Raw genomic sequence first — 25,805 nt, 5'->3', positions numbered from 1 at the left:
AAAAAAACAGTGGTTTGGTCGTCCAGTTCAATCAAACGACTCATTCTGACAACAAAAATTACAGGCAAAAAATTGAGTGTGTGAGGTCCATTAAGTAGTATCATACATGTTATGTCATTGGAGCGTGTGACTCGTACGACCCAAAAACGGAACCGTTTCTGGCCATTGGTTTTCGGGTCAACTGCTTGAATGACGACCCGTTCTGACAACAAAAATTAAAAAAATAAAAAGACAGCCAAAAACCATTGAACAGGTCAAAGGGTCTACAGTTTGACTGCTTAGGTCAATGGGTCGTTGACCGATTCAACGACTTTTGGCCAGGGACCAAGGTTGGGGTAAAACAGAACCGGTTGCTTGGACGGTTCCCAATTAAAAAAATAAAAAAATGGTGGTACGGTCGTCTGGTTCGAACGAATGGCCCGTTCTAACAACAAAAATTACAAGCAAAAAATTGTGTGTAAGGTCCATTAAGCAACATGTTATCTCATCCAAGCGTGTGACTCATATGACCCGAAAATAGAACCGTTCTGGTCACCGATTTTCGAGTTGATGGTTCGACCATTCGGTTAGAACGGATGGCCCGTTCTGACAAAAAATTAAAAAAAAATAAAAAAATGGCCAAAACCATTGAGTGGGTCAACGGGTCGACGGTTCAACTTCTGGGTCAATGGGCCATTGACTGATTCAACGATTTTTGGCCAGGGACTAGGATTGGGATAAAATGGAACCAGTTGCTTAGAGGATTCCCAATTAAAAATAAATAAATAATGGCCAAAAACCATTGGATGGGTCAATGGGTCAACGATTCGGGTCAATGGGTCGTTGACCGATTCAACGTTTTTTTCCAAGGACCGGGATTGGGGTAAAACGTTGCTGGTTGCCTGGACGGTTCCTGGGCCAAAATGCCGTCCGTCCAGGTCAACAGTTGTTCGAAAACCATGGTTTTTTATGCTTTTGGATTTTCTCTATTCAAAGGTTTCTTCTATTGTGGGTTTTATTCGAGTGTGTACGGTATGTTCCTTTTTTTTCATTTTTCTGCTTTTTTTTTTGTATTTGGTCTTTTTCAAGATCCTCCAAAACGGTCTAGGGTTTACCACCACTTTATTTCTTCCCTTTTATTTTTTCTTTGAGTTTTCTTGTGCAATGTTTTTTTTTCTTACAAGACAATCTCCTTTGTCTCTTTCTTTGATTGCATGTATGTTTAGCTCCATCTCAAAGCAGAACTTTGAACTCGATTTTTTTATTTTTTTTTCCTTGGTTTATCCATTTTGGTGGATTTATAGCCAAATTTTTTATGTGTTTAAGGTCACTTTGGATTTATCTTTCAAGGTTTTGGAATCCCTTGCAATGTCCACCCTTCCCATGACTATGACTACAAAGTTATTTTGTCTAATTATTGACATCTAGAAAAAACAACCCAGAAACGGAACCATTCTGGCCACCGGTTTCCAGGTCGACAGTTCAACCGTCCGATTTGAACGGATGGCCCGTTCTGACAACAAAAATTAAAAATAAAAAATGGCCAAAAACCGTTGAATGGGTCGAAGGTTGGCAATTCCAGGTCGACAGTTCAACCGTCCGATTTGAACGGATGGCCCATTCTGACAACAAAAATTAAAAATAAAAAATGGCAAAAAACCGTTGAATGGGTCGAAGGTTGACAATTCGACTGCCTGGGTCAACGAGTCATTGACTGATTCAATGATTTTTTGCTAGGGACTAGGTTTGGGGTAAAAGGGAACCAATTGCTTAGACGATTCCTGAGCTGAACGGTCCTATCATTTGGGTCAATTAGGAGTTTTCGATGTAAAACAAAGGACAACTATGAAGTAGAACTTAGAACTACCACTATATGATCGTGTTCTTTTATTTGAGATGCTTTGTTGAAACAATATTTAAGAAATGAGCACATGATATCTTTTATGTCTTTATATGAGTTTCAAGACTTGAGTACTTATAATTACAAGTTTCTTATTAAAAAACCATTGTCTTTTTTAATATAACAAATAGTAATGTTATAATTCCATTCCGGCCCATGCGAAATGAACCAAGAACGGTTCAAATCAATGGTGGTACATCCCTTAAATACTTCCAGTCGAATTAAAATCTGTTCCCCACAATTGGGCTTCCCACCAACGCCCCACACTATCGAAAGGCGCCAAGTGTCCTCTCGCACGATTTCCTCCCTCAGCGTGCGTGGAGCTAACGGGACGGCTGTTAGCTCCAAATTCCCGCTACTCTCAACTCTCGACCTGGCCTCCTCCATCTAACTTTGATCCACCCCTACACTTCTACATCCGAGCTAACGGCAAGAACTCCAGCGACGAAGACCGTTCCGGCCGACACACCGGAGGTATTCCCCGTTTGCCAGTAGTCTCTAATTCTCTCCTCCAACTTTCTATTCATCAATCGCTCTTTTTCTTCTTCTACTCCAGGGAGGAACCTTTTGTTTTCGATGGCCATGCCGGACGGGGCCAAGAAACTAAAGACGTCGAACTATCCCCGCTATGTTGAACCCTTGGCGGTTCTACTATCCAGCGTCTGGAAGATCTCGCATTCGCATGCTGTAATCCTTGGGGAAGAACTTGCTTCGGAGGAGAATGATTTGGTGTTCCCTAGTGAGAGTTCTCTCGCTAGGCTCTGGTTCCATCGCCAATGCAGGTGAGCGTCAATTGATCTACATAAGTCGGAGTATTGGATCACTAGAAATCAATATTTTGGCGCGTTATTTGAAAATGGGTGTTCTTCTTCTTCTGCACAAAATTTGAGGCATTCATTGAATATGGATATTCTTAATTTTGAATGTGGGTATTTTTACATAGAATTCACTTTTTCTATTTTTATTAGAAAATCCAAGTTTTGATGCAATAAAAAAATAGATGAGAATGAATAGGGAAAAACTGAACCTGTATAATGGCCGGGTGGTCGCCGGTGATTTCCCTTCCCTTCTGTGTTTCGTATTGAAAAAAGAAAAAATAAGATAAAAAATAACTCAGCAAAACATGTAAAGGATGTTAGAGAGGGATGAGATAAGAGGAACGGGGAGTACCTCCGGTGTATTTGTCGGAGTTCTCGCCATTAGTTCGGATGGAGGAGTGCAAGGGTCAAGAGACGAGGGCAGGTCAAGAGTTCAGACTTGAGAGTAGCGGGAATTTGGAGCTAACGGGATGAGCTAACGTCCGTCATGTTAGCTCTACACGCGTTAATGGGGAATCGTGTGGAAGGACACTTGGCACCTTCCGATTGAGTGGGGGCATTTGTGGAGCGTCCAGCCGTGGGACGCAGATTTGAACTCCTTATGAGCACCATAATACATCTTTCTTGAGCTTTTGTGCAAAAGTATACATGGAAATGGAAAGATAAGATAGGTGGAGAAAATAGGAGAGCATCAATTTAAAGTTCAAAATATTGGTATCGCATATCATATAGTAAACTTGTATATAGATATGTATCACGATACGTTTTAGATATACATGGATACAGTGGAAATATATGGATATATCTGAATACATTGAGGAAATTCTTACAAATTTTATAAATACATCAATAATAAATCCAAAGTTGAAATAACCTTCAGTATAAACATATAAGAAAATGTAGACATTGATGGTTTATATTGGCATACAATTACTTTACTAATAATTAATCAGACAATTTTGCCTCTTCTAATCTACAAAAAGTTCATTAGAAGACATTAAGGGACTGTTTGGTACTGTGGCTCAATAAAGCATGGATCTTTTCAATCCATTGGGCCTCACTGTAGCATGAAATCACACTATAGAAACGACATCACACTTTGTCAAGGCATTCTACACTTTGATGTTGACAGTGTGAATGGTTATCAAGAAATTTTGAATAAATCACCTTAATTTATAGACAACTTTGGTGTTAACAGTGTGAACGATTGCACCTGTTATGACGTGGATTGGTCTACGTAAGAATGGATGATAAATTGAAATATGGCCCAATTCAATCCACTTATAGTGTGGACTGAACTAAGTTATGCCTCAAACAAATGTTCTTTGCATCATGGCGTGGATCAAACCCAAACCATCCTTCTTATAGTTCTTCCTTACTAGGAAAGTCATTTAGAATATAAAAAATAACTGATTTTTTTTTCAATTTTTTAAAAATTAAAAATTATTGTTATATCAATGAGTTTAAAGCATCATTGATAGATTCATTTATAGTTCTTTTTTGCAATTAAAATCATTTAAAACAAACAAAAAATCATTTATGATTTTCTATGGATTATTGGTACAGCCTATAGAAATTGTCAAAAGTTAAAAAGAGTCAACATTTTTTGGCCTATGTTAACGGTCATGGAGCTATAGCTGTTATATGATACGTATTATATCATGTCAATATTTTAAATCTTGTTTAAATTAGGTTAGAAGCATTCTTATCTTGGTAGATGGGTGACTAATGGGTTGGTTAGTATCTTTCTCTACCCCTTCTGGTTGGGCACAATAAATGATACATTGTTAATGTCTTAACAATGGGCAGAATGGCGTAACCGTAAAGTTACAAATGGATTACATCAAATTGAATATATATATATATATATATATATATATATATATATATATAATTTGATTCATTTGCATTTGGATTAGAATCAAATATTGTCGCGTGGAGTTAGAATCCAAGCATTTTAAATATTTGCTACATGAATCAAAATTTTAAACAAACACATTTAAAAGGTGTACTTACCGTTTCATATATACCTTCACATTTTATAAGGTGTACTTACCGTTGAAGAATTTTACAGCATTAAAAATTCAAGGGTTCGACTATGATATGAAAAAGATATAATATCCAAAAAACAACTGACCAATAAACTGTAACCATAAACGTAATAGCGAATCAGGTGTTATTTATCAAAATTCATGAGTGAGTTTTGATTGATCAAAACTCTTTCCATATCATATCTTTCCCGTATCATAAATTTTTCCAAAATTAAACTGCAGTATGTTGTTTTATCACTATTTTAAGTTTTTGCTTCACAGTGCAGTTCATGCACTATAGGTTTTGCCTTTGATTTATATCAGAGTCAAATTGAATTCGGATTAATTGGATATTGAACAACATTCATAAATTAAACTAAAAATGATCAAAATACTATTTATTATTAATAAATAAATCAAAACTGGTTTTGATGTATCATGAACAAAATACATTGAAAAAAAAATTATGAAACTTTCAAGTCTTTAACCAATGACCCTTTTTGTAAAAACACAATATTCAAACTAACAATATAAATTTTAAGTATACAAGCATATAAAATTTAACCCGAATGGGATCATCATATAGGGTGTATCCATATTCAATTAAAATGATCGAATTCAGATCACCCTTAACTGGATCAAATTTGAATTCAAATTTAGATAAATAGACACCATTCGAAAGCTGCCCTATATAAATCTGATCAATTAAGTACAGTTTTCTTCCTTGGTTTTAAAGCCGAGTCACTATGCAGCAATTACCATATCCTGGTTAAACCTATTCGACCAAGAGTAAACCCGGAACCATTTTTTCCCACACAGAAATCCCAATTCGGTGATCTAATAGTCATGTAGAAACTAGCTTCCCAAGCTATAGGTCTATAGCCCAACCAATGGGAGGGGTTCTCATACTGGGAAACTAACTACTAAGCAGGTCCAGAAATTAAATCTCTCATCCAAGTGGATAGACCAGCCATATACCAGCCGTTTACATAGCCCATGGACCATACCCAGCGATCATACCATCATCTTAGAAAACTATTCTCAATCAACCAAGAAAGTGAAGAAAGAAAAGCAATAAATTTGTCACAAGGAAATGGCTAGGATAATCACTTCAGGTTAGGAGCTATACCCATTTTTTTAAGATAAGTAGCTATACCCATTTCACAAAGGAAAAAGAAAGAGAACAAAATAAAGAGTAAGAAAAGTAAAACCCCAAAACTGAGAACCTTGAATAATTCTGTTCCAATTGAATTCAACTACTGAATGGTTGATGAAAAGGGAGTCACAAAATTCGCTAAAGAAATTGAAAACCCTCCCTGGTTCTCCTTTACTATCTGTTATCCTCAACAGAAAGAAAACAAAATGCCATCACTTGTCCCATAAGGAACACAAACACTAAGGAACCAGCTTCATTGAAAAGCATCAGTAAAGCGGTAATGAAGTGCAAGGTCTCAGGTTACATCAGGAGGATTTCACAGAAGACTAGGACTGTATTGAAGCCAAGTAACTAGGAACCCTGTTAAGGAGGTGAACAAACAAAAAGGTGACAATACAGAACCCCGACTGCTTAACTGCAATACCTTTGAACATTAAACCATAAAGCCAGTGTATTCCGTTCGAGTACATAAACCACAAGAAGCCATGAATTCCTGAACAGCAAAACCAAAATCTTAAGCGCTAAAAGGCTGAACATATAAGTATAGGACCTAAACTGTCAACAAAGGGGCCCCAAAAATCAGTGGACCTTGGAGAAACATAACCCCAGAAACACTACAAAACGCTTTAAATCCAAACAAATTGGTACCCATGGTTGACAAAAGACACATAGCACTGCAGAGGAAATCAATCCTGCTTGCTCTGAGAGAGCCTTGCTCGGTGTCTGAGCTCAGCCTTTTTCCACCTAACGATCAGATGGCATAGTGAAAAAAGGGTGCTCATCTGCAATGGAATATATGAAAATATTGAGCCCGCATCCATCTAGATAAAAGAGAAAATAACAGATAACAGGTAGTTGAGATCACCGACCAAGATTATGATTGCAATTATGAGAAGAGGCCCAGACCAGAGAACGGAGAGGAAAAGGCCATGCGGATCAAAATAATTCTGGGTTGCAAAGCTTTTCCAGTTCTGACCCAAGAGACTATTGATCTTCTCAGCAAGATATACACCACCCACTGTAAATATCAGGAAAGTCAGAACTGGATACTGGCATGTCATGACTACTCAAGACAAGTTTCATGTGTCATGTATGCAAAACCACAAACAATAATACATTTCAAGGTTAAATAAACAGTCACCAAATTTTTCACTAGACTGCATAGTAAATGTTTACTTGCAACTTGAAAACTGGAGCTAGACTAGGTATACAGAACAATACAATTTGAGATTATACAAAGAACAACCAAGAAATTTCAATTGCAGCTGAAGGTACCAGATATTCTTAACCATGGAAAAGACCGTTTTCCAAAAGTTGCACTTACATGTAATATGTGATCTTCATTAATAAAATATTGAAGGTTAATTGTGAACTAGAGTTGGGTATACAGAAAATAATGCAGTTTGAGATTACACAAGGGACAAGCAAGAAATTTTAGCTGTGGCTGGACGTACCAAATATTAAACCACAGGAAAGGTGTTAAAGGTCCCACTTATGTGTAAGATGCGCTCTTTCTTAATAAAGTGCTCATTAAACCTCAAAAATACCATGGTGGAAGGAGATTCAAAAATAACTATCCCTACTTATCAAATAACAAATCTATCTCCTTATTACCTTTCAAAAAAGAAAATAAACATAGAAATATGTAAGAGACACAAGACAGTAGAAGAATTAGGAGCTAATTCAGTAGACACCAAGGGAGGGAACAATTTGGTGGATGCTTTAGCCAAAAAAGAGGCTGTGGAAGGGTGTATTTGGGTTGGTAAAAGAGGCCACCAGGTCTCATTGGGGTGATCGATATATTATTTGTACATTTACATTCTTTTCCATAAATCAATAAAGTTATGAGTTCATCATCATCATCATCTATGCCTTATCCCAACTATATGGGGTTGGCTACATGAATCCTGTTTTGCCAATCTGTTCTATTTAAGGCCATATCCACTGTTAAAATTATTAGTGCTTAAATAATTTCTTACTACTTATACCCATGTCCTTTTTGGTCTATCTATAGCTCTTCTAGCCACTTCCAATTGTAACAAATCACTTCTTCTAACTGGAGCTGTTGATGATGTTCTATGCACAGACTAAACCATCTTAGTCCACTCCCATTTTATCACCTATTAGAGCTACTCCTAGGTTCCTACAGATGACGGCAATCCTAATCCTATCATTTATAGTTTTTCCACTCACTCATCTTAGCATTCCCAAACTTTAGCCTGTTTGTTGTTAGCTAAGGCCCTCCCTTCATTTTGTAAATGAATTGGATATCAAACAATATTGAAATCTCCATTGTTGCACCATGGCACATCCCACCTGTATGAGATTCCCTCTAACTCTACCCAAAAGGTTGCCTTATGATTGTTTTCATTTGGTCCATATACACCGGATAGCATCCAACTAACCGCATCATCCTTGTTCTTACATTAATAAAGAGTGAAGTGGCCAAGGTTTTGTGGGGCAGAGCAGGAAACAGTGGACCACCACTTCCTCCACCATTCTTTGTCGGAGCTGTAAGCCCAATTCAGCAGGCTCCTACCCCAAGAACCCTGAGAGAGTGATGCAGTGCTCTGTATGGACAGAACCTGAAATTGATACGGCTGCAATCTCCAAGCTTGAAATTAGTATGATTTCGGGTCCTTCAGTGAACCAGCAATGGTCTAGAAGGGGGAATCGAGTTACAGTAGGTCTTCAATGTGAAACCTGAACGGCTTCTAGTGTAGAAACTGCGAGAGAAAGGTCACCCACAAGCAAGCACAGTAGGGCTACAGGAGTTGCAAAGTTGAACACACAATGATTGAAGAAACTAGAAATGACGGTCCAAAAATGAAGTGCCTGGACTGCAAGGTTCCAGTCAGTTTATATACTTCTACAACAACCACAATAATGATACTTACATAGGAACTCGCCAACATTATAAATACTCCCACATATCCCAACATTTTATGATTTCCAAAGGACTCTTTGACTAACACAACTAACAAGGCATTGACTATTTAATGCAGTCACAACTTACAAGACATAGGACTACTAGATGCATTCTCAACTGCTAAATATAAATATGATACTAATGATATCTTTGACTCCAGAAGTGACTCATCTACTGGACCCAACCACTTACAGATCCAAATCACTAAGTAGCTCAAGGCCCACAAGGCTGGCCCAGAATCCAGGTTGTAGAAGGGTCCAGAACTTGAATTGCATAAGCTGACACTTCCTGTTCTAAATTCTGTCCGCTTGGCCTATCTTGATCTCCATCATCTTCTCCGGGTTGAGAGAGACTCGATCTCAAGTCTGCATTGGCATCATCTTGTAAGTATGGAGTCAAATCAGCAACATTGAACACAGCAGAAGGTGTTTGGTAGCTCCACCTTGTATACATTATAATTTATCCTCTTTAGAATCTTGCATGGGCCAACCTTTTGTCGCTCCAACTTGCCCATCTTGATTCTACCCTCGCAAAGATAAACTCAAACAAGATCTTCCTCACCAAAAATTAACTTCTTTTTCTTCAAATCTGCTGCTCTTTTGTACCATGCAATGCTCTTCTCGATTTGTTTACGGAATTGCTCATGTATCTTCTTTATGATGGCAGTAAGCTCAACAACGTCTTCAGCTGGTTTGCTTAGACTTAGAACAGGAATCAAGTCTAGAACATTGTTGGGATTTGCTCCATAGACCACCTCAAATGGAGACATGGTGGTGATACAATTTCCAGATCTGTTGTAGTCAAACTCTGCATGAGAAAGTGCTAAGCCCCATTGTGTAGGCCCATCCTTCACTATACAACAAAGAATATTACCCAAGCTTCTACTAACAACTTCAGTTTGCCCATGAGTTTGAGGATGAAAGGCACTATTGAAGCACAACTCAGTTCCCAAGCGCTTCCATAATGTCCTCCAGTGGCTGATGAATTTTCTGTCTCAATCAAGTACAAAGTCTCTACCATTTATGAAGGGGATGAGAGATCCATCCCATGGATGCCCAAAGATTGTGGAATAAGGGGCGAATTTCAAAAAATTTCTCTCCCTTCAACTGGGAATCACATTCCCTATTTAGAAAATCATATTTTCAAGGATCACTCTTGAACCTTAAACTGAACCAGATCTGAACTAAAAAGAGTAGGAGAGAATTATACCTGATACGGAGAAGTAGTATCTCCCAATGGAGGTGTTCACGCCCAAGGAAGGATCCAAAAACTGCTCCCACTGAAGATGGCGCAGTGCAGGATGGAGCAGAATCAGCAGTGTTCTTCTCCAAGAACTCAGTCCTTCGCAAGAATCAGCAGGATGGCACGTGAGCACAGCTTCCTATCAATTCTTTCTCAAAGAACTGATGTCAAGATCGAATCTTGACTTCTCCCACAACTGGAGATCGAACTGGCAAACAGGGTGACAAAAACAGGGAGGCGGCAAGAGAGTATTCGCAGGGTGCAGAATTCTCTCTTCTTGATTTCAGCACTAAAGAAAATCTGATGTGTGATTGTTAAAGGCTGCCGCCCCCTTCTTCTTTTGTTAACCTAAAAATATCAGCTCCTAATCTCATTAGGAGCTGCTTATCCAAATCATATTTGGATCAGCCTTCTCTTCAGGTGATAAGGATAAACCCTTATCTTATCTGCAGATTAGATTATCTTTCTCCTAATCTCATTAGGAGGTTTCTATATCTGAATCACATTCAGATCTGGACTCTCTGAGTGGATAGGGTCAAGACCCTATCCTATCTACTAATCCATCTCAGAATTCGCCCCATTATTAACTAAATAAATAGCCCAGTTCGAAATGGGCTTTAAGCCCATTAAGCTTATGTACTCACTTAACCTTCCTAACTGCTGCCCACTTGGGCTTCCTTGTATGGCGTGGGACCCAAGCATTGATCTACACATCAGCCACATGGGTTCGGCCCAGCCTTTGTTGCAAGGCCTGGCCGAATACACTGTTAAGGACAGTGCACCCCCTGAAACCCATCAAATGGGCTCTATGGGCCCAACACTTATCTTAAGTGGTCCCTGGGCCAAGCCACCTTGTAACACCTAGGGACTGTGGGCAAATGCAAGATTAGACCATCAGGTATTATCCTCAATGGTCTTACGCTTAACCTCTCAGCCCTTAATGATCATACACTGCCCGACAAGAGAGGACCTCTCCCTCGGCTGCAAGGAACCGTATTGCACTCTCTACTTATATGAATCCCGGGAATTAAAACCTTTTGCAAACATTTTAGAAACCATTATAAATATACTTTTATATCTCATATAAAATATACTTTGCAAAACAAATCTCAACGGTTGAAATCGGCTGCCGGCAATCTTGGTTTCCATCAGTGAGAGTGCAGCCCCGATCATTACCTTTGTCCGACAAAGGGGCTGATCCTATCACTATGATCACCCACTCAGATGAATTCTCGGACTGTTCCAACATACCCAGGTTTTGACCCCCGCTAAGGATCTCACTGATTGGTACATCAAAGACAGCCCAATCCGACACCTAGTACAGTATCATAATCGAGTCTAGGGGTCGGGTGTAACTTTCCAGTTTTGCCCATCAATCTCCAAGGTCCAGGGCAATACTGGAAATCTAGTCCGGTTCAAAGGTTCTATTAATCCTACACTGTATGTGCCTAGGGTCTCACCCTGGCAGCTGAGACAGGCCACCCCAACCGACTTGGTGGCACCACAGTGTCAGCCTTGTCAGGATAGGACTCCCCAGACCGATCCACTGGCTGTGAACGTTCTAAACTAACATGAGTCTCATTAAGTGTCCAGTTTAAGGGTATTACACAGAAACATACCAAGGGAACATGAATCAAATATGCACTTTTATTCATTTACAATAAACTCATAAAGTACATCATTCTGATTGAAGCTAAGGGCATACAAAACTGTCTAACAACTCCCACTTGCACTTAGGTCCAATCAGGTACTAGCCGGAGTCCCATGCTTTCCACCTGTTTCTCAAACACTTTCTGTGATAGTGGCTTCATCAATGGGTCTGCTACATTTTCCGCTGACGCTACCTTCTGAATCAAGATGTCCCCTCTACCAATAATCTCCCGCAGTACGTGGTACTTCCTCTCGATGTGCTTCGACTTCAAGTGGGCTCGTGACTCCTTAGCCTGAGCAATGGCTCCATTGTTGTCACACAACAATGGGATGGGTGATGTGCTGGACGGAACTACTCCCAACTCATGAACGAACTTCTTCATCCACACAGCTTCTTTGGCAGCCTCACTTGCGGCAATGTACTCGGCCTCGGTCGTGGAGTCTGCAGTGGACCCCTGTTTGCTGCTTTTCCAGCAAACAGCACACGATCCTATCGTGAAAACATATCCAGATGTAGACTTTCTATCATCTGGATCCGACTGGAAATCGGCATCTGTATACCCTTGGATCTGTAGTGAGCTACCGTCGAATACTAGACAAAACTCTTTTGTCCTTCGAAGGTACTTAAGTATGTTTTTCACAGCAGTCCAATGCTCCTGCCCTGGGTTGGCCTGAAATCTGCTTACTACACTCACTGCCTAAGCAATGTCAGGACGAGTGCACAGCATGGCATACATGATGCTCCCTACGGCAGAGGCATAGGGAACGTCTTTCATGCCATCAATCTCCTCAGAAGTCTTGGGAGACATCTTCTTGGAGAGAGTGACTCCATGCCTGAAAGGAACGTTTCCTTTCTTGGAGTTTTCCATGCTGTATCTTTTGACTATTTTGTCAATGTAAGCAGATTGGGATAATCCTATTATCCGCTTCGATCTATCTCCAAGATCTTTCATGGAGAATTGTTGTGATAGCCATACTTTCACCGTTGTTAACATTCCTACATCATTCCTAATGAGTAGAATGTCATCTACATACAGAACCAAGAAGGTAACCTTATCTCCATTGTATTTCCTGTAGACACGGGGTTCATCCGGATTCTGCTCGAAGTCAAACGATTTGACAGCAGAGTCAAAACGGATGTTCCAACTTCTAGAAGCTTGCTTAAGTCCATAAATGGATCTGTTAAGTTTACATACCATGTTTTCCTGACCCGCAGCAATGAAGCCTTGCGGCTACTACATATAGATATCTTCAGTAAGATCTCCATTCAGGAATGCAGTTTTGACATCCATTTGCCAAATCTCATAATCATGATATGCTGCTACAGCTAGCAGGATCCTAATGGATTTAAGCATGGCCACAGGCGAAAAGGTTTCCTCATAATCGATGCCCTCTTTCTGAGTGTACCCTTTCACCACCAGACGAGCTTTGAAGGTCTCAACCTTACCATCGGGGCCCTTCTTCCTCTTGTAAATCCATTTGCAACCGATTGCTTTTACCCCGGAGGGCGGATCTACTAGAGTCCAGACTCCATTGGTCTCCATTGAGTCCATCTCTGCTCTTATGGCCTCCACCCACTTCTGGGAATCTATGTCCAACATAGCTTCCGCGTAAGTCACGGGATCCTCCTCACTAGTCAAGGTTTCCACCAGGTAACTATCCTGGTCATAACCATAACGGACTGGTGGCCTGGATACCCGAGTGGATCTTCTAAGTTGGTCACTACCTGGAACTTGTGGGACATCTCCCACTGCTCCTGAGCTCTCCTCATCAAGAACATCCTGACGATGGGTGTCCAGGATATAGTCGGTTTCCAAGAATTGCGCATTTCGACTGCAGAACACTTTCTGCTTACTTGGGTCATAGAATAGATAACCTACAGAGCCTTTTGGGCAGCCTAAAAATAGGCAACGGCTGGTCTTGGATTCCAACTTGTCTGCACTTGTTCTTTTAACGTATGCTGGACAACCCCAAATCTTCAAGTGTCTGACACTTGGTTTCTTTCCGGTCCAAAGTTCATATGAAGTATTCGGAACCGATTTGGTTGGAACCCGATTCAGCACATAGATCGCAGTCTCTAATGCGTAACCCCAAAAGGATGTGGGTAACTCTGAGTGTATGAGAAGCGACCGGACCATATCCAATAAGGTCATATTCCTCCTCTCTGAAACACCGTTAAGTTGTGGTGTAGCAGGAGGAGCTAACTGTGATACTATCCCATTGTCCTTTAAGTAGTCCCTGAATTCATCAGAGAGATATTCGCCACCTCGATCTGATCGAAGGGCTTTAATTTCTCTCCCTAACTGTTTCTCGACCTCTTGTCTAAACTCTTTGAACTTTTCAAAGGATTCAGACTTGTCTCATTAGATACACGTAACCATATCGTGAAAAATCATCTGTGAAGGTGATGAAATACACGTGTTGATTCCGTGTCCTAACACTCAGGGGACCACATACATCAATATGTATTAGGTCAAGTGTGCCTGTACATCTTTCAGGCTTACCGTTAAATGGCCGCTTCGTCATCTTGCCTTGTAGGCAAGGCTCACAGGTGGGAAGATCTTCTACAACTAGAAAATCCAAAAGACCATCATTTACCAACCTTGTGATTCAGTCAACACCGATGTGGCCAAGTCGGTAATGCCACAGACACGTGGAATTAACTGTATCACGGGCTCTCTTCTTGGGGATTTCAGCCGACATAGTTTCGGTTATGTTAGTTTCTAGAGAATGATGTAGAACATAGAGACCGTTCTCCAGTTCCCCGTATGCGATGAATCTGTTAATTCTTTTAATAGTAATCGTATTACTAAAGAAGACAGAATAACCATCTACACAGTTTTGAGACAGAAATCAAATTTCTCCTTAAATTTTGCACATAAAGACAATCTTTCAGTACAATTGTTCCTTCTCTAAAAAGTAACTCCACGGTTCCTATGGCCGCGGCTGCAATAGTTGCATTAGTCCCCAAGTAGAGTGTGACTTCTCCTTCACTCAGCCTTCTGCTTACCTTGAACCCCTGCAGTGAGTTACATGCATGAGTTGAAGCCCCGGAGTCAATACACCAGGACGCAGAAGCTACCAATAAATTGGTTTCTATAACACAAGTTTCGAAATTACCTTTCTTGGATTCCAAGTAGGCAGGACAATTCCTTTTCAGTGGCCGGTCTTCTTACAAAAGTGACAGGCATCTGATGCCTTGTCCTTCCTCTGTTTCTTGGGTTTGGCAGCCTTCTTCTGGGGCTTTCTCTTTGCCTTCCTTTTCTTGCCCGATTTGCCAGTTTCAATAAGCATGGCAATGGGCTCATCCTTTTTAATCAATTCTTTGGCCTTCTGCAACATATTGTTGAGTTCCTGCAAGCTGACGTTCAGCTTGTTCATGTTGTAGTTCATGATGAATGGATTAAAGAATGGAGGCAGAGAGTTGAGAATAGCATCGATCTGTGTTACCAAATCCAGCCCGGATCCAAGAGCCTCCAGTTCGTTGATATAGCCCATCATCCGAAGACAATGGTCGTGAACCTGTTGGCCCTTGGACATCTGCGCGGTCATGAACTGTTTCAAGACCTTTTGTCGAATAGAACGATTCTGCTCTTCGTACATTGTCTTCAGACTGTCCAGTACGTCCTTAGCTAGTTCGATCTGATCGAACCGCCTCTGAATAGGATTGTCTAAAGAGGCAATAATATAGCAGCGGGCAAGGGAGTTTTTTCTCCTCCCGTTCTTGGTATTCTCTTCTTCGGGCCTCGGAAGCCCTATCTCCCGGACGATCCGGGGCAGGATTCTTGGCTACCTTATCCAACTTTTCAGAGGTTAAGACCAACATAAGGTTCCTGTACCAGTCGGCATAGTTTGGGCCCTTCAACTTGTTGTCATCAAGCAATTTTGCAAATGATCCATTTGCCATTTTCTGATAAAAGAGCAAACATCAGTCCACAACCTAATTTGATTCATGTTCTTTTCATAGATATGGATTTTAATCTACGTTCCATCTCCATTTATTCATCTCTGAGATTTCCCTCCTTTCTCAGTGACGGAGACTACGGGTCGTCTCTGGAAATGTGGGAAATCACATAGGGTGCGTGGAGCCAACTGTTTCAGCTGCAAAACCCCACCACCTTTTTGTGAAGGATCATATCCACTCATCATATGAGTTTTTCCTTTGGCCTCTGTCAGACAAAGTTCAGAGTCGTTTTCAGGTAAACCTTTCTGTCCAGTGAGTGCTTACCCATCATATTCGTGAATGCCAAGGTACCATGAGAGAGTTCCCATTTTCTGGTGAAGCCCCTCCCACATCGGTCTATGACGCCCCTATCATCTTATGAAACATTTAGACAAGTCCAACAGCAAATGGATAGCCCATTTTCTGGTGCATTTCCTCATTACTGAATGACCCATCCTCATGCTAATGATGGAAGGCCTTTAGAGAGTTCATCATACGAATCTCCTTATCACATGCACTCATATTAACTGGAGGGAACAGTTAATTATGCCCTAGTTCTAATTTTAGGTCAAACCAAAGTGTCTCCCACTGACTTTCATAAAGCCAGATTTCGGTGGGCCTAAAACGGCTAGGGTTCCGCACGTAACCTCTCGATGAGGTGTGGGGCCCACCACTGAGGGAGGTCATCCTATGACCAAAAGGGACACCATGGCAATGATGTGCATTCAGCCATGGTGTGCACAAGAGCCACTGTCGATTGAGCATGGGCCAAGTACTTTTGGTCCATGTACGTAGCACATCACACATCCATACATCACATGCAGGGATAAATTGATCCAATCAATTAACCATCTGTAAGGCCCATTTGAAGCCCATTTTAAATTCATAATATTAACCATTAATATTATCTAGGTACATGGGCCGAATGGTTCAGCCCATATAGCTTTAAATGTTAAGTGGGCTTTTAGCAGTTTTAACCTTTTAAAACTGGGCCTTTACAGGTTGGGCCGAATTAGCCATTTAATTAAACATCAATCCTTAGGCCCATTAGTGGGAAAATTAGGGCTGACTTTCAACCTTGATTAAACCCTAGATTCGGTCCAAACAATTTGAACCAATCTGGGTTCCAATGGGTCTAGGGTTTGATCTTTAATTAAATCTTTAATTCAAGAAAATAATCTGAAATTAAATACTGATAAAAGAAAAACAAGAATCAGTCAATCAGGGCTGTTAGCACAATCCATCCTGCAAAACAGAGGTTAGATCACAGAATGCAGTTTCATAAACTGCAAATCGCAGGTAGCGAATGTCCCATCTGCGAAATCTCCTTCCTTGCGCTGCCATCTTCAATCCAAAAAAAAATTAAATAGAAAACCTAATTTCTATTATAATTACATCAGATCGAATACCTAATACATTGAGTCTAAAAATAAAAAAAAAAAAAAATTATTTACAGACCAAATGTAATGAATAAATCAAGAAACTGTAGATCTTGTAGGTTCCCTGCGCAAACCAAGAATTCAATCTCCTCTTGTACGAACAGCCCATAAATCAAGAAAATCATAAAGAACAATTCTAAATAATAATCAGATTTATGTAAAATTAATTTCAGATTATTTGTCCATTAATTTTGGGAACAAATTTCCCAAAACCCATATCTGCACAAATCGGGTAGAACACCTTCTGCCCATTTGCGCAGGTTCAGATCTAAAACAAATTGGTTCAAGATTTGAACCATGGCTCTGATACCACTGAAGGGGATGAAAGATCCATCCCATGGACGCCCAAAGATTGTGGAATAAGGGGCGAATTTCAAAAAATTTCTCTCCCTTCAACTGGGAATCACATTCCCTATTTAGAAAATCATATTTTCAAGGATCACTCTTGAACCTTAAACTGAACCAGATCTAAACTAAAAAGAGTAGGAGAGAATTATACCTGATACGGAGAAGTAGTATCTCCCAATGGAGGTGTTCACGCCCAAGGAAGGATCCAAAGACTGCTCCCACTGAAGATGGCGCAGTGCAGGATGGAGCAGAATCAGCAGTGTTCTTCTCCAAGAACTCAGTCCTTCGCAAGAATCAGCAGGATGTTACGTGAGCACAGCTTCCTATCCATTCTTTTTTAAAGAACTAATGTCAAGATCGAATCTTGACTTCTCCCACAACTGGAGACCGAACTGGCAAACAAGGTGACAAGAACACGGAGGCGGCAAGAGAGTATTCGCAGGGTGCAAAATTCTCTCTTCTTGATTTCAGCACTAAAGAAAATCTGATGTGTGATTGTTAAAGGCTGCCGCCCCCTTCTTCTTTTGTTAACCTAAAAAGATTAGCTCCTAATCTCATTAGGAGCTGCTTATCCAAATCATATTTGGATCAACCTTCTCTTCAGGTGATAAGGATAAACCCTTATCTTATCTGCAGATTAGATTATCTTTCTCCTAATCTCATTAGGAGGTTTCTAGATCTGAATCACATTCAGATCTGGACTCTCTGAGTGGATAGGGTCAAGACCCTATCCTATCTGCTAATCCATCTCAGAATTCGCCCCATTATTAACTAAATAAATAGCCCAGTTCGAAATGGGCTTTAGGCCCATTAAGCTTATGTACCCACTTAACCTTCCTAACTGCTGCCCCACTTGGGCTTCCTTGTATGGCGTGGGACCCAAGCATTGATCTACACATCAGCCACATGGGTTCGGCCCAGCCTTTGTTGCAAGGCCTGGCCGAATACACTGTTAAGGACAGTGCACCCCCTGAAACCCATCAAATGGGCTCTATGGGCCCAACACTTATCTTAAGTGGTCCCTGGGCCAAGCCACCTTGTAACACCTAGGGACTGTGGGCAAATGCAAGATTAGCCCATCAGGTATTATCCTCAATGGTCTTACGCTTAACCTCTCAGCCCTTAATGATCATACACTGCCCGACAAGAGAGGACCTCTCCCTCGGCTGCAAGGAACCGTATTGCACTCTCTACTTATATGGATCCCGGGAATTAAAACCTTTTGCAAACATTTTAGGAACCATTATAAATATACTTTTATATCTCATATAAAATATACTTTGCAAAACAAATCTCAACGGTTGAAATCGGCTGCCGGAAATCTTGGTTTCCATCAGTGAGAGTGCAGCCCTGATCATTACCTTTGTCCGACAAAGGGGCTGATCCTATCACTATGATCACCCACTCAGATGAATTCTCGGACTGTCCCAACATACCCAGGTTTTGACCCCTGCTAAGGATCTCACTGATTGGTACATCAAAGACAACCCAATCCGACACCTAGTGCAGTATCATAATCGAGTCTAGGGGTCGGGTGTAACTTTCCAGTTTTGCCCATCAATCTCCAAGGTCGAGGGCAATACTGGAAATCTGGTCCGGTTCAAAGGTTCTATTAAGCCTACATTGTATGTGCCTAGGGTCTCACCCTAGCAGCTGAGACAGGCCACCCCAACCGACTTGGTGGCACCACAGTGTCAGCTTTGTCAGGATAGGTCTCCCCAGACCGATCCACTGGCTGTGAACGTTCTAAACTAACACGAGTCTCATTAAATGTCCAGTTTAAGGGTATTACACAAAAACATACAAAGGGAACATGAATCAAATATGCACTTTTATTCATTTACAATAAACTCATAAAGTACATCATTCTGATTGAAGCTAAGGGCATACAAAACTGTCTAACAATTTATTCCATAATGGTACTTGTCACTGTAGCTCTTCATATTCTTTAGGGCTAATACGATATGCAGCCTTATTTAGGAGTCTAGAGCCTGCACCAAATCAAAATGATGCTGCACATCCCTCATAGGAGACAATCCTGGTGGTAGTTCATCAAGAAACAACTCCTTATATTCTTCTTCAAAAAAAAAATGAGATAAATGGTAGACACATGGTCTGGTCATCTTTGTGAAAAGTGTATGTGTTTTGATAGCCATCATGTAGGACCCTGCAATCAAATTGCCATGGCCGGCCTAATAACAAGTGGCAAGCATCCATGCTATGAACCACATCACACCACACACTGTCTTTGTAGTTCTTGCCCATAATAAATGAAACAAAACATTTGGGAGAAACAGTTACCTCAAGGCCCCTTTTTAACCCAGACTGTAAGGATGAGGATGCTTCTCCATCTTCAGTTGAAGCCTGTTCTCAACATCTTTTGAGACTACATTCTCACAGCTGCCACCATTGATAACTACTCCACACACCTTCTCATTAATGGTGCAGGTGGAGTAGAAAATATTGTTGTGAAGCCATTCCTCAGCCAGTGCAGCCCTTGGAGCAAAGAGAGCCTTCTGCAAGATAAGAGTTTCTTACCCATCTCCATAATTATAATCTTCTTCATGGTTAAGGTCAGCTGAATTCTTAGTGTGTTCAGCCTCATCATCAGCTTCTGGTTCATCTTCATGGCCATACATATTTAGATTCTTCTTTCTACAATCAGATAAAATATGGCCCCATTCATTACATTTGAAGCACCTCAATTCCTTGTGTTTTAAGGTCCTTGGTGACCCATCTCCATGGACAGAATTGCCATGATTTGTTGGGCTCTTCTTGATTGTTGCTTTGGGCTTCAGGGTATAGTTCTTGGCACTTCCTGTTCTGTTTGAAGATGAACCAACACCTTCAAATCATTTAAAAGATGGACCAGCACCTGCTACACTTTTTCTTAATCTGGCTTCAATAAGGTTAGCTTGTCTACAGGCCTCTCCCAAAGTGTAGATTGGATATACTCCAATGGCATCAGCAATGGCTGGTTTTAACCCCTCCATGAACCTCGCAATTAGTTGATCATCTGTTTCAGTCAGATTATTACAAGCAACTAATTGCCTAAAATCTTCAGCATACTCTTCGACAGATCGATCACCTTGTCATAACCTTTGAAGGCACTTGAACAAGGATTGCACATAATCAACAAGAAGAATGGCTCCTTTATCTTTTCCCAAGACCTCACCTTGGATTTTCCCCATCTTTCTCTTGTATCTTTGGTCTGCTCCCTCCAATCTGAAGCACCACCTTTTAACTTCATGGCCACAAGTTTTACCTTCTTCTCTTCAGGAACTTCTTGGTAATCAAATATCCTCTCCACGGCATCCAACCAATCCATGAAATCATCTCCTCATAGGCTACCATGGTATTTTGGAATTTCAAGCTGAACCTTGAAACCCATGGTGTGACAATTTCCACTAGGAAGAGATGGAACATAGCTAGACTCACTCTCACTAGAATTTTCATCTTCTTCTTCATAATGAAGATCCAAACGTTCAGCTATTTGATTCATCTACTGACTCAAAAGTCCTAGTTGATCTTCCAACATTCCAACTCAGTCTGGTAAGCCCTGATTGTCTCGACCTCTGCCTCTCCAGTTCATTGTGAATGAGAACTATTGGTTGATGAAGAGGTAATTTGGCAGAAGCACAGGCTCTGACCAAACCTGATGCAGCATTCTGTATTAACAGAACCTGCACTTGTAATGGCTGCAATCTCCAAGCTTGAAATTAGTATGATTTCAGGTCCTACAGCAAACCAGTGGTAGTCTAGAAGGAGGAATAGAGTTACAGTAGATCTTAAATGTGAAACCCGAACAGCTTCTAGTGTAGAAACTGAGAGAGAAATGTCACCCACAAGCAAGCACAGTAAGACTACAGAAGTTGCAAAATTGAACATACAACAATTGCAGAAACTAGAAATGACAGTCCAGAAATGAAGTGCCCCTGTAGCATAATAAAAGAATGTAAAATGACACTAGTGCCCCTGTAGCACATATTCCATAAAATATTAGTATTTCTAACATCCCCCCCCCCCCCACGTTGGGACATAGATGTCAATCATGCCCAACTTGTCATACAAGTCATTGTGCTGCAAGTGATGAAGGCCCTTTGTCAAGATATCTACAAGTTGTTCTTCTGGGCTAACATAGGGAGTGCACACTTCTCCACTTACAATTTTCTCTCTAGTAAAATGCTTGTCCACCTCAATGTGTTTTGTCCTGCCATGGAGAACTGGGTTGGCTGCAATATTGATGGTAGCCTTGTTGTCACAATAGAGTGACATGGAACCGTTAACTATAAAACCCAATTCACCTAACAAGTTCTTTATCCACATAATCTCAGCAGCGTTGTGGGACATAGCTCTGTACTCTACTTCTGCACTAGACCTAGCCACCACACTCTACTTTTTACTTCTCCAGGTGACTAAGGCCCCATTTGGCATCACTCCGGAGAATCGCTTCTAGCAATTCTTGTGATTCTTTAGAGTAGAGTTGTGTTTGGATTTGCTTTCTCTGGAGAACCCATCCACTTTAGGATGGAATTTCTCAAGATGAGAAATTTTCATCTGCTCAATTCTCACTACGTCCTCAATGCAATTACAAATATGTGTGATCCTCATACACGTGAAAACATGGGCTTTTTGGTCATTTCTCCACAAAACATAACATGGAACGGGGAAAGCCCTAAAGCCCTTGTTCTCTCTTCTCTCATCTTCGCTCAACAGTCCCCTCTATGCTCTTGCATTTCTGTTCCTGTCATTAATATTGTTCTCATCGAGAAATCTGTGCTTAATATTGTTCTCATAAAGAAATCCATGCTTCTAGGGCTAAGAAACAGAGTATAGTTCTAGGTTTTGTTCGAGAAGGAATTTGGGTAAGTTTTTCTTTCTATTCTTGTCATTAATATTGTTCTCATCCGGGCTTTTATGGCTGAGAAACACAGTATAGTTATGGGTTTTGTTTGAAAATGAATTTGGTTAAGTTTTTCTTTTGGCTTTCTTGTATCCTTTTCTGCTTTATGAGTAAAGAAGATTGAAGGCATTATTTTTTCCCTTTTTTGGCGGAAAAGAAAGAAGGTGTTCAAACATGAAATCTATAACAAGGCATGGCTGTTCATTGTTCATGATATCTCTTTATTAACTTTATTTGCCTTCAGTTTCTTAAAAATCATAGACCCTTGTGCACAATTTCTCAATAGGCTGTGCTGAAGTATGTTATCTGCTAAGAAAAGAAAGATCTATTGGCATTATGTTATTTTGCTCGACAAGTTTTTTCTGTTCTAGAATACCAAGAGCTGAGAACTCATGTTCAGAAGGAGCTGCCAACCGTGACTAAGATTAGGTATGCATCCAGTTCACTCCTCCCAAGGTCCTATATAGCCAGGTCCAGCATTTGGTAATGGCTTATTATATTAAGAAATTACTGGTCTAAATTCATCATTTTGAAAATCAGGTATTTGTTTTAACAACAACAAAGACAAGAAGGTTGAATTGAAGGTAGAATAAAACATTTTACATAAAATGATTGAGAAGGTTGAACTTCAATATGAAACATCACTTCCCTGTGAGAAGTGTAATGAAGAATGATGAATCTGAGAGAAAGGTGAGAGATCCAGAATTATTTTTCATTCCTTTTGTTTTGTCTTAGCATGTTTATCTTCTTCAGCTTTACCTTTTGTGATTTGGGAGGGTATGCCAGGGATGGGGTCTAGGAATCTCTTAGGTGGGCTTGCACTCTTGGAAAGCTAGCATTGTTAGATGATTTCATTTTGGTTTCTAGTAAGAACGCAATATCATCACCTTTAGTAAATTCATTTATGGTTCTCAAGGAAAAAAATGAACGTGTATCGGTTTCTTGAAGTCCTGAAATTAGCTCATTTCTATGATTTGAAAATGGAAGTGGCTCCATCTTATCTGAAGTTGTTCTTGCTAAAGCAATTGAAAATCAAATTAAATCATTTCATTCCAGGTGTTTTTAAATTGGTCAAAATCTACTGTGTAGTGTGTAATGTTATTCACGAATGTTAAGTTGTTTTTAGCATTTAAGCACTACTCTTTTACATCAGACTAGAATATATTGAGAAGAGACCCATTTATGGTGAAAGCAAAATGTTTGTATCTGATTTTTTGAAATAGACATGGGTGGATGGGATGTTCAATTAACTTCTAGAATCCTTTATAGCACAAAGCGGCTACAATTTTCATTTTCTGGAAATATTTTTTTGGAAATTGGATGTTGAAGAAAGAGGAGTTCAAACCTGGTTTCCAAATTGTTTTCAACAGCCCAGTAGTTCAAACCCGGTTTCCAAATTGTAGCTAGGATCAAATGTTATAAAAGGTTTTACTTGATTTTGTTATAATTTGAGTCCCATCATTTGAACATAGTAGAGTACAATGTAGCTTCATTTGAACTTATTTATTGGAATTGCCATGGTTTTGTGTATTAGTCATCTAGAAAATTGATTCCAAGAAATTGTTTGCTGCCAAACACAATTATTTTTTTGAGAAATAGGAATCAGATGACTGTGTCAAACACATCTGATGATTCTCTAGATGAAAATTCTCAGAATCCATCCTTTTTTTAAAGGATTTTGAAAATAAAAATCCTCAGAATTAATGCCAAACAGGGCCTAAGTTTCCTCCCAAAAAGGTACAATATCCAGTAGTAAATTTTCTATCATCTACTGCCTCTGCCTAATTAGCATCTGTATACGCTTCAACTTTCAAATGCCCATACTTCTGTAATAACAAACCAGCCCCTAGAAAGTTGTTGAGATATCCAAGAATCCTCTCAACAGCCTCAATGAGTGGTTCTAGGGTTATGCATAAACTAACTAAGGACACTGATAACATAAGCAATGTCAGGTCTGGTCATGGATAGATATACAAGTCTTCCTATGAGTCTCTGGAATTGCTTCACATCTTTTATAGCCTCCCCCTGACTGTCACCCAACTTATGATTAGGGTTAATGAGTGAATCAGTTGGCTTCACTCCTAACTTGCCTGTGCCCTCTAATAGATCTAGGACACATTACTCCGAGATAAAGATTCCTTTTTGTGAGTGGGAAACTTCAATCCCAAGGAAATAGCACAAGAGACCTAGATCTTTCACTTCAAACAAAGTAGCTAAAAACTCCTTCAACTTTTGTAATTCAGTTTTCCAATCACCTGTAACCACTATGTATCAACATACACTATTAGGGCCGCAATTTTTCCATCACCTTTCTTTACAAACAATGTACGGTCTGACTACAATTGTTTAAGCCCCATCTGTTGTACAACCAAATGAAACCTCCTGAACCAGGCCCAAGGTGACTGTTTCAATGCATATAAGGGTTTCTTCAACTTGCACACCTTCTACTCACTACCTTTAGCACAAAAGCCAGGTGGCCAAGTCATGTACACATCCTCCTCTAAATCACCATTCAAGAAGGCATTATTGATGTACAATTCGTGAAGATTCTAGTCAAAATTAGCTGCAAGTGGAAGGAGGACTCTAATAGATTTCATCTTGGATACAGGGGCAAAAGTATTCGCATAGTCTACTACACATGTGTGAACCCTTTTGCTACCAATCTGGCTTTGTATCTCTCAACCGTACCATTAGCCCTATGCTTTACCATGAACACCCACTTACACCCTACTGGTTCTTTTCCTTTAAGAAGATCTATGAACTCCCAAGTGCCATTATTGTGTAAGGCATTAATTTCTTCCTACATTGCATCTATCCATTCAAGTTGGATAAAGCTTCTACCACACTCCACACTCTTAGGAATAGAAATGCTGTCAATAGAGATAAGAAAGGCACAAAATGAAGGTGAAACATGACCATACCATAGGTAACAAAATGGAAGATAGGATGGTTAATAGTACAAGATCTAACACCCTTTTCTTAGTAATAAGAATATCTAGAACATTAATAGCAAAAGGATAAGGCATATCAAAGATGCATTTCTGCCTCTTTCCAAAGGAAACCTCAAAAGCCACTTCCCTAACAAAGATGTATTCCTATAAATTAGGTTCCTCATTCCTAGCCTCCCCCCCCCCCTTTTCTTTTGTTTTGCTAACTTGTTCCCATTTACTAGGTGGTCCCTTTTTTCATCCCCTCCCAAAGAAAGTCCCTCATAAATTTCTCTAACTGTCTGGCTGTCCTAGCTAGGATCCTAAAGGTGGAAAGGAAGTAGACTAACAGGTTTGCTAAGGCTGCCCTTATCAGAGCTACCCTCCCTCCTAAAGATAAGTAGTTCCTCTTCTACTGACAAAAATTCAGTGCCTATATTTGTTATTCTACACAATATTGATTAGACAATGTTCAGACTTCATTTACTATTTTTACATGTATTTTATTATTAAAATATTATGTATAAAAATATGTCAAGTT

At 40.1% G+C, this 25,805-nt stretch overlaps 1 protein-coding gene across 2 annotated transcripts in view; it reads right to left on the bottom strand.

Moving 5' to 3' along the window:
- Positions 1 to 6,274: 6,274 nt before the first annotated feature.
- The window catches only part of LOC104596748 (Tmem18), a 43,718-nt gene continuing 24,187 nt past the window's right edge, over positions 6,275 to 25,805 (bottom strand). The window contains exons 3-5 of one of the 2 annotated variants that reach the window (XM_088888715.1): positions 6,753 to 6,901; positions 6,532 to 6,665; positions 6,275 to 6,376 (exon numbers count right to left, since the gene is read on the bottom strand). In XM_088888715.1, the coding sequence (XP_088744841.1) occupies positions 6,570 to 6,665; positions 6,753 to 6,901 (245 nt within the window). In that variant the 3' untranslated portion in view covers positions 6,275 to 6,376; positions 6,532 to 6,569. Of the gene's footprint in view, positions 6,666 to 6,752; positions 6,902 to 25,805 lie in introns of both variants that reach the window. The other variant, XM_010258025.2, reaches the window with a different exon arrangement.

Source organism: Nelumbo nucifera, chromosome 5 (assembly GCF_055504915.1).
Source record: "Nelumbo nucifera cultivar China Antique chromosome 5, China Antique-T2T, whole genome shotgun sequence".
NCBI lineage: Eukaryota > Viridiplantae > Streptophyta > Magnoliopsida > Proteales > Nelumbonaceae > Nelumbo > Nelumbo nucifera.
The sequence above is the reverse complement of the archived record's forward strand: the minus strand, read 5'-3'. Positions and strand labels throughout refer to the sequence as shown.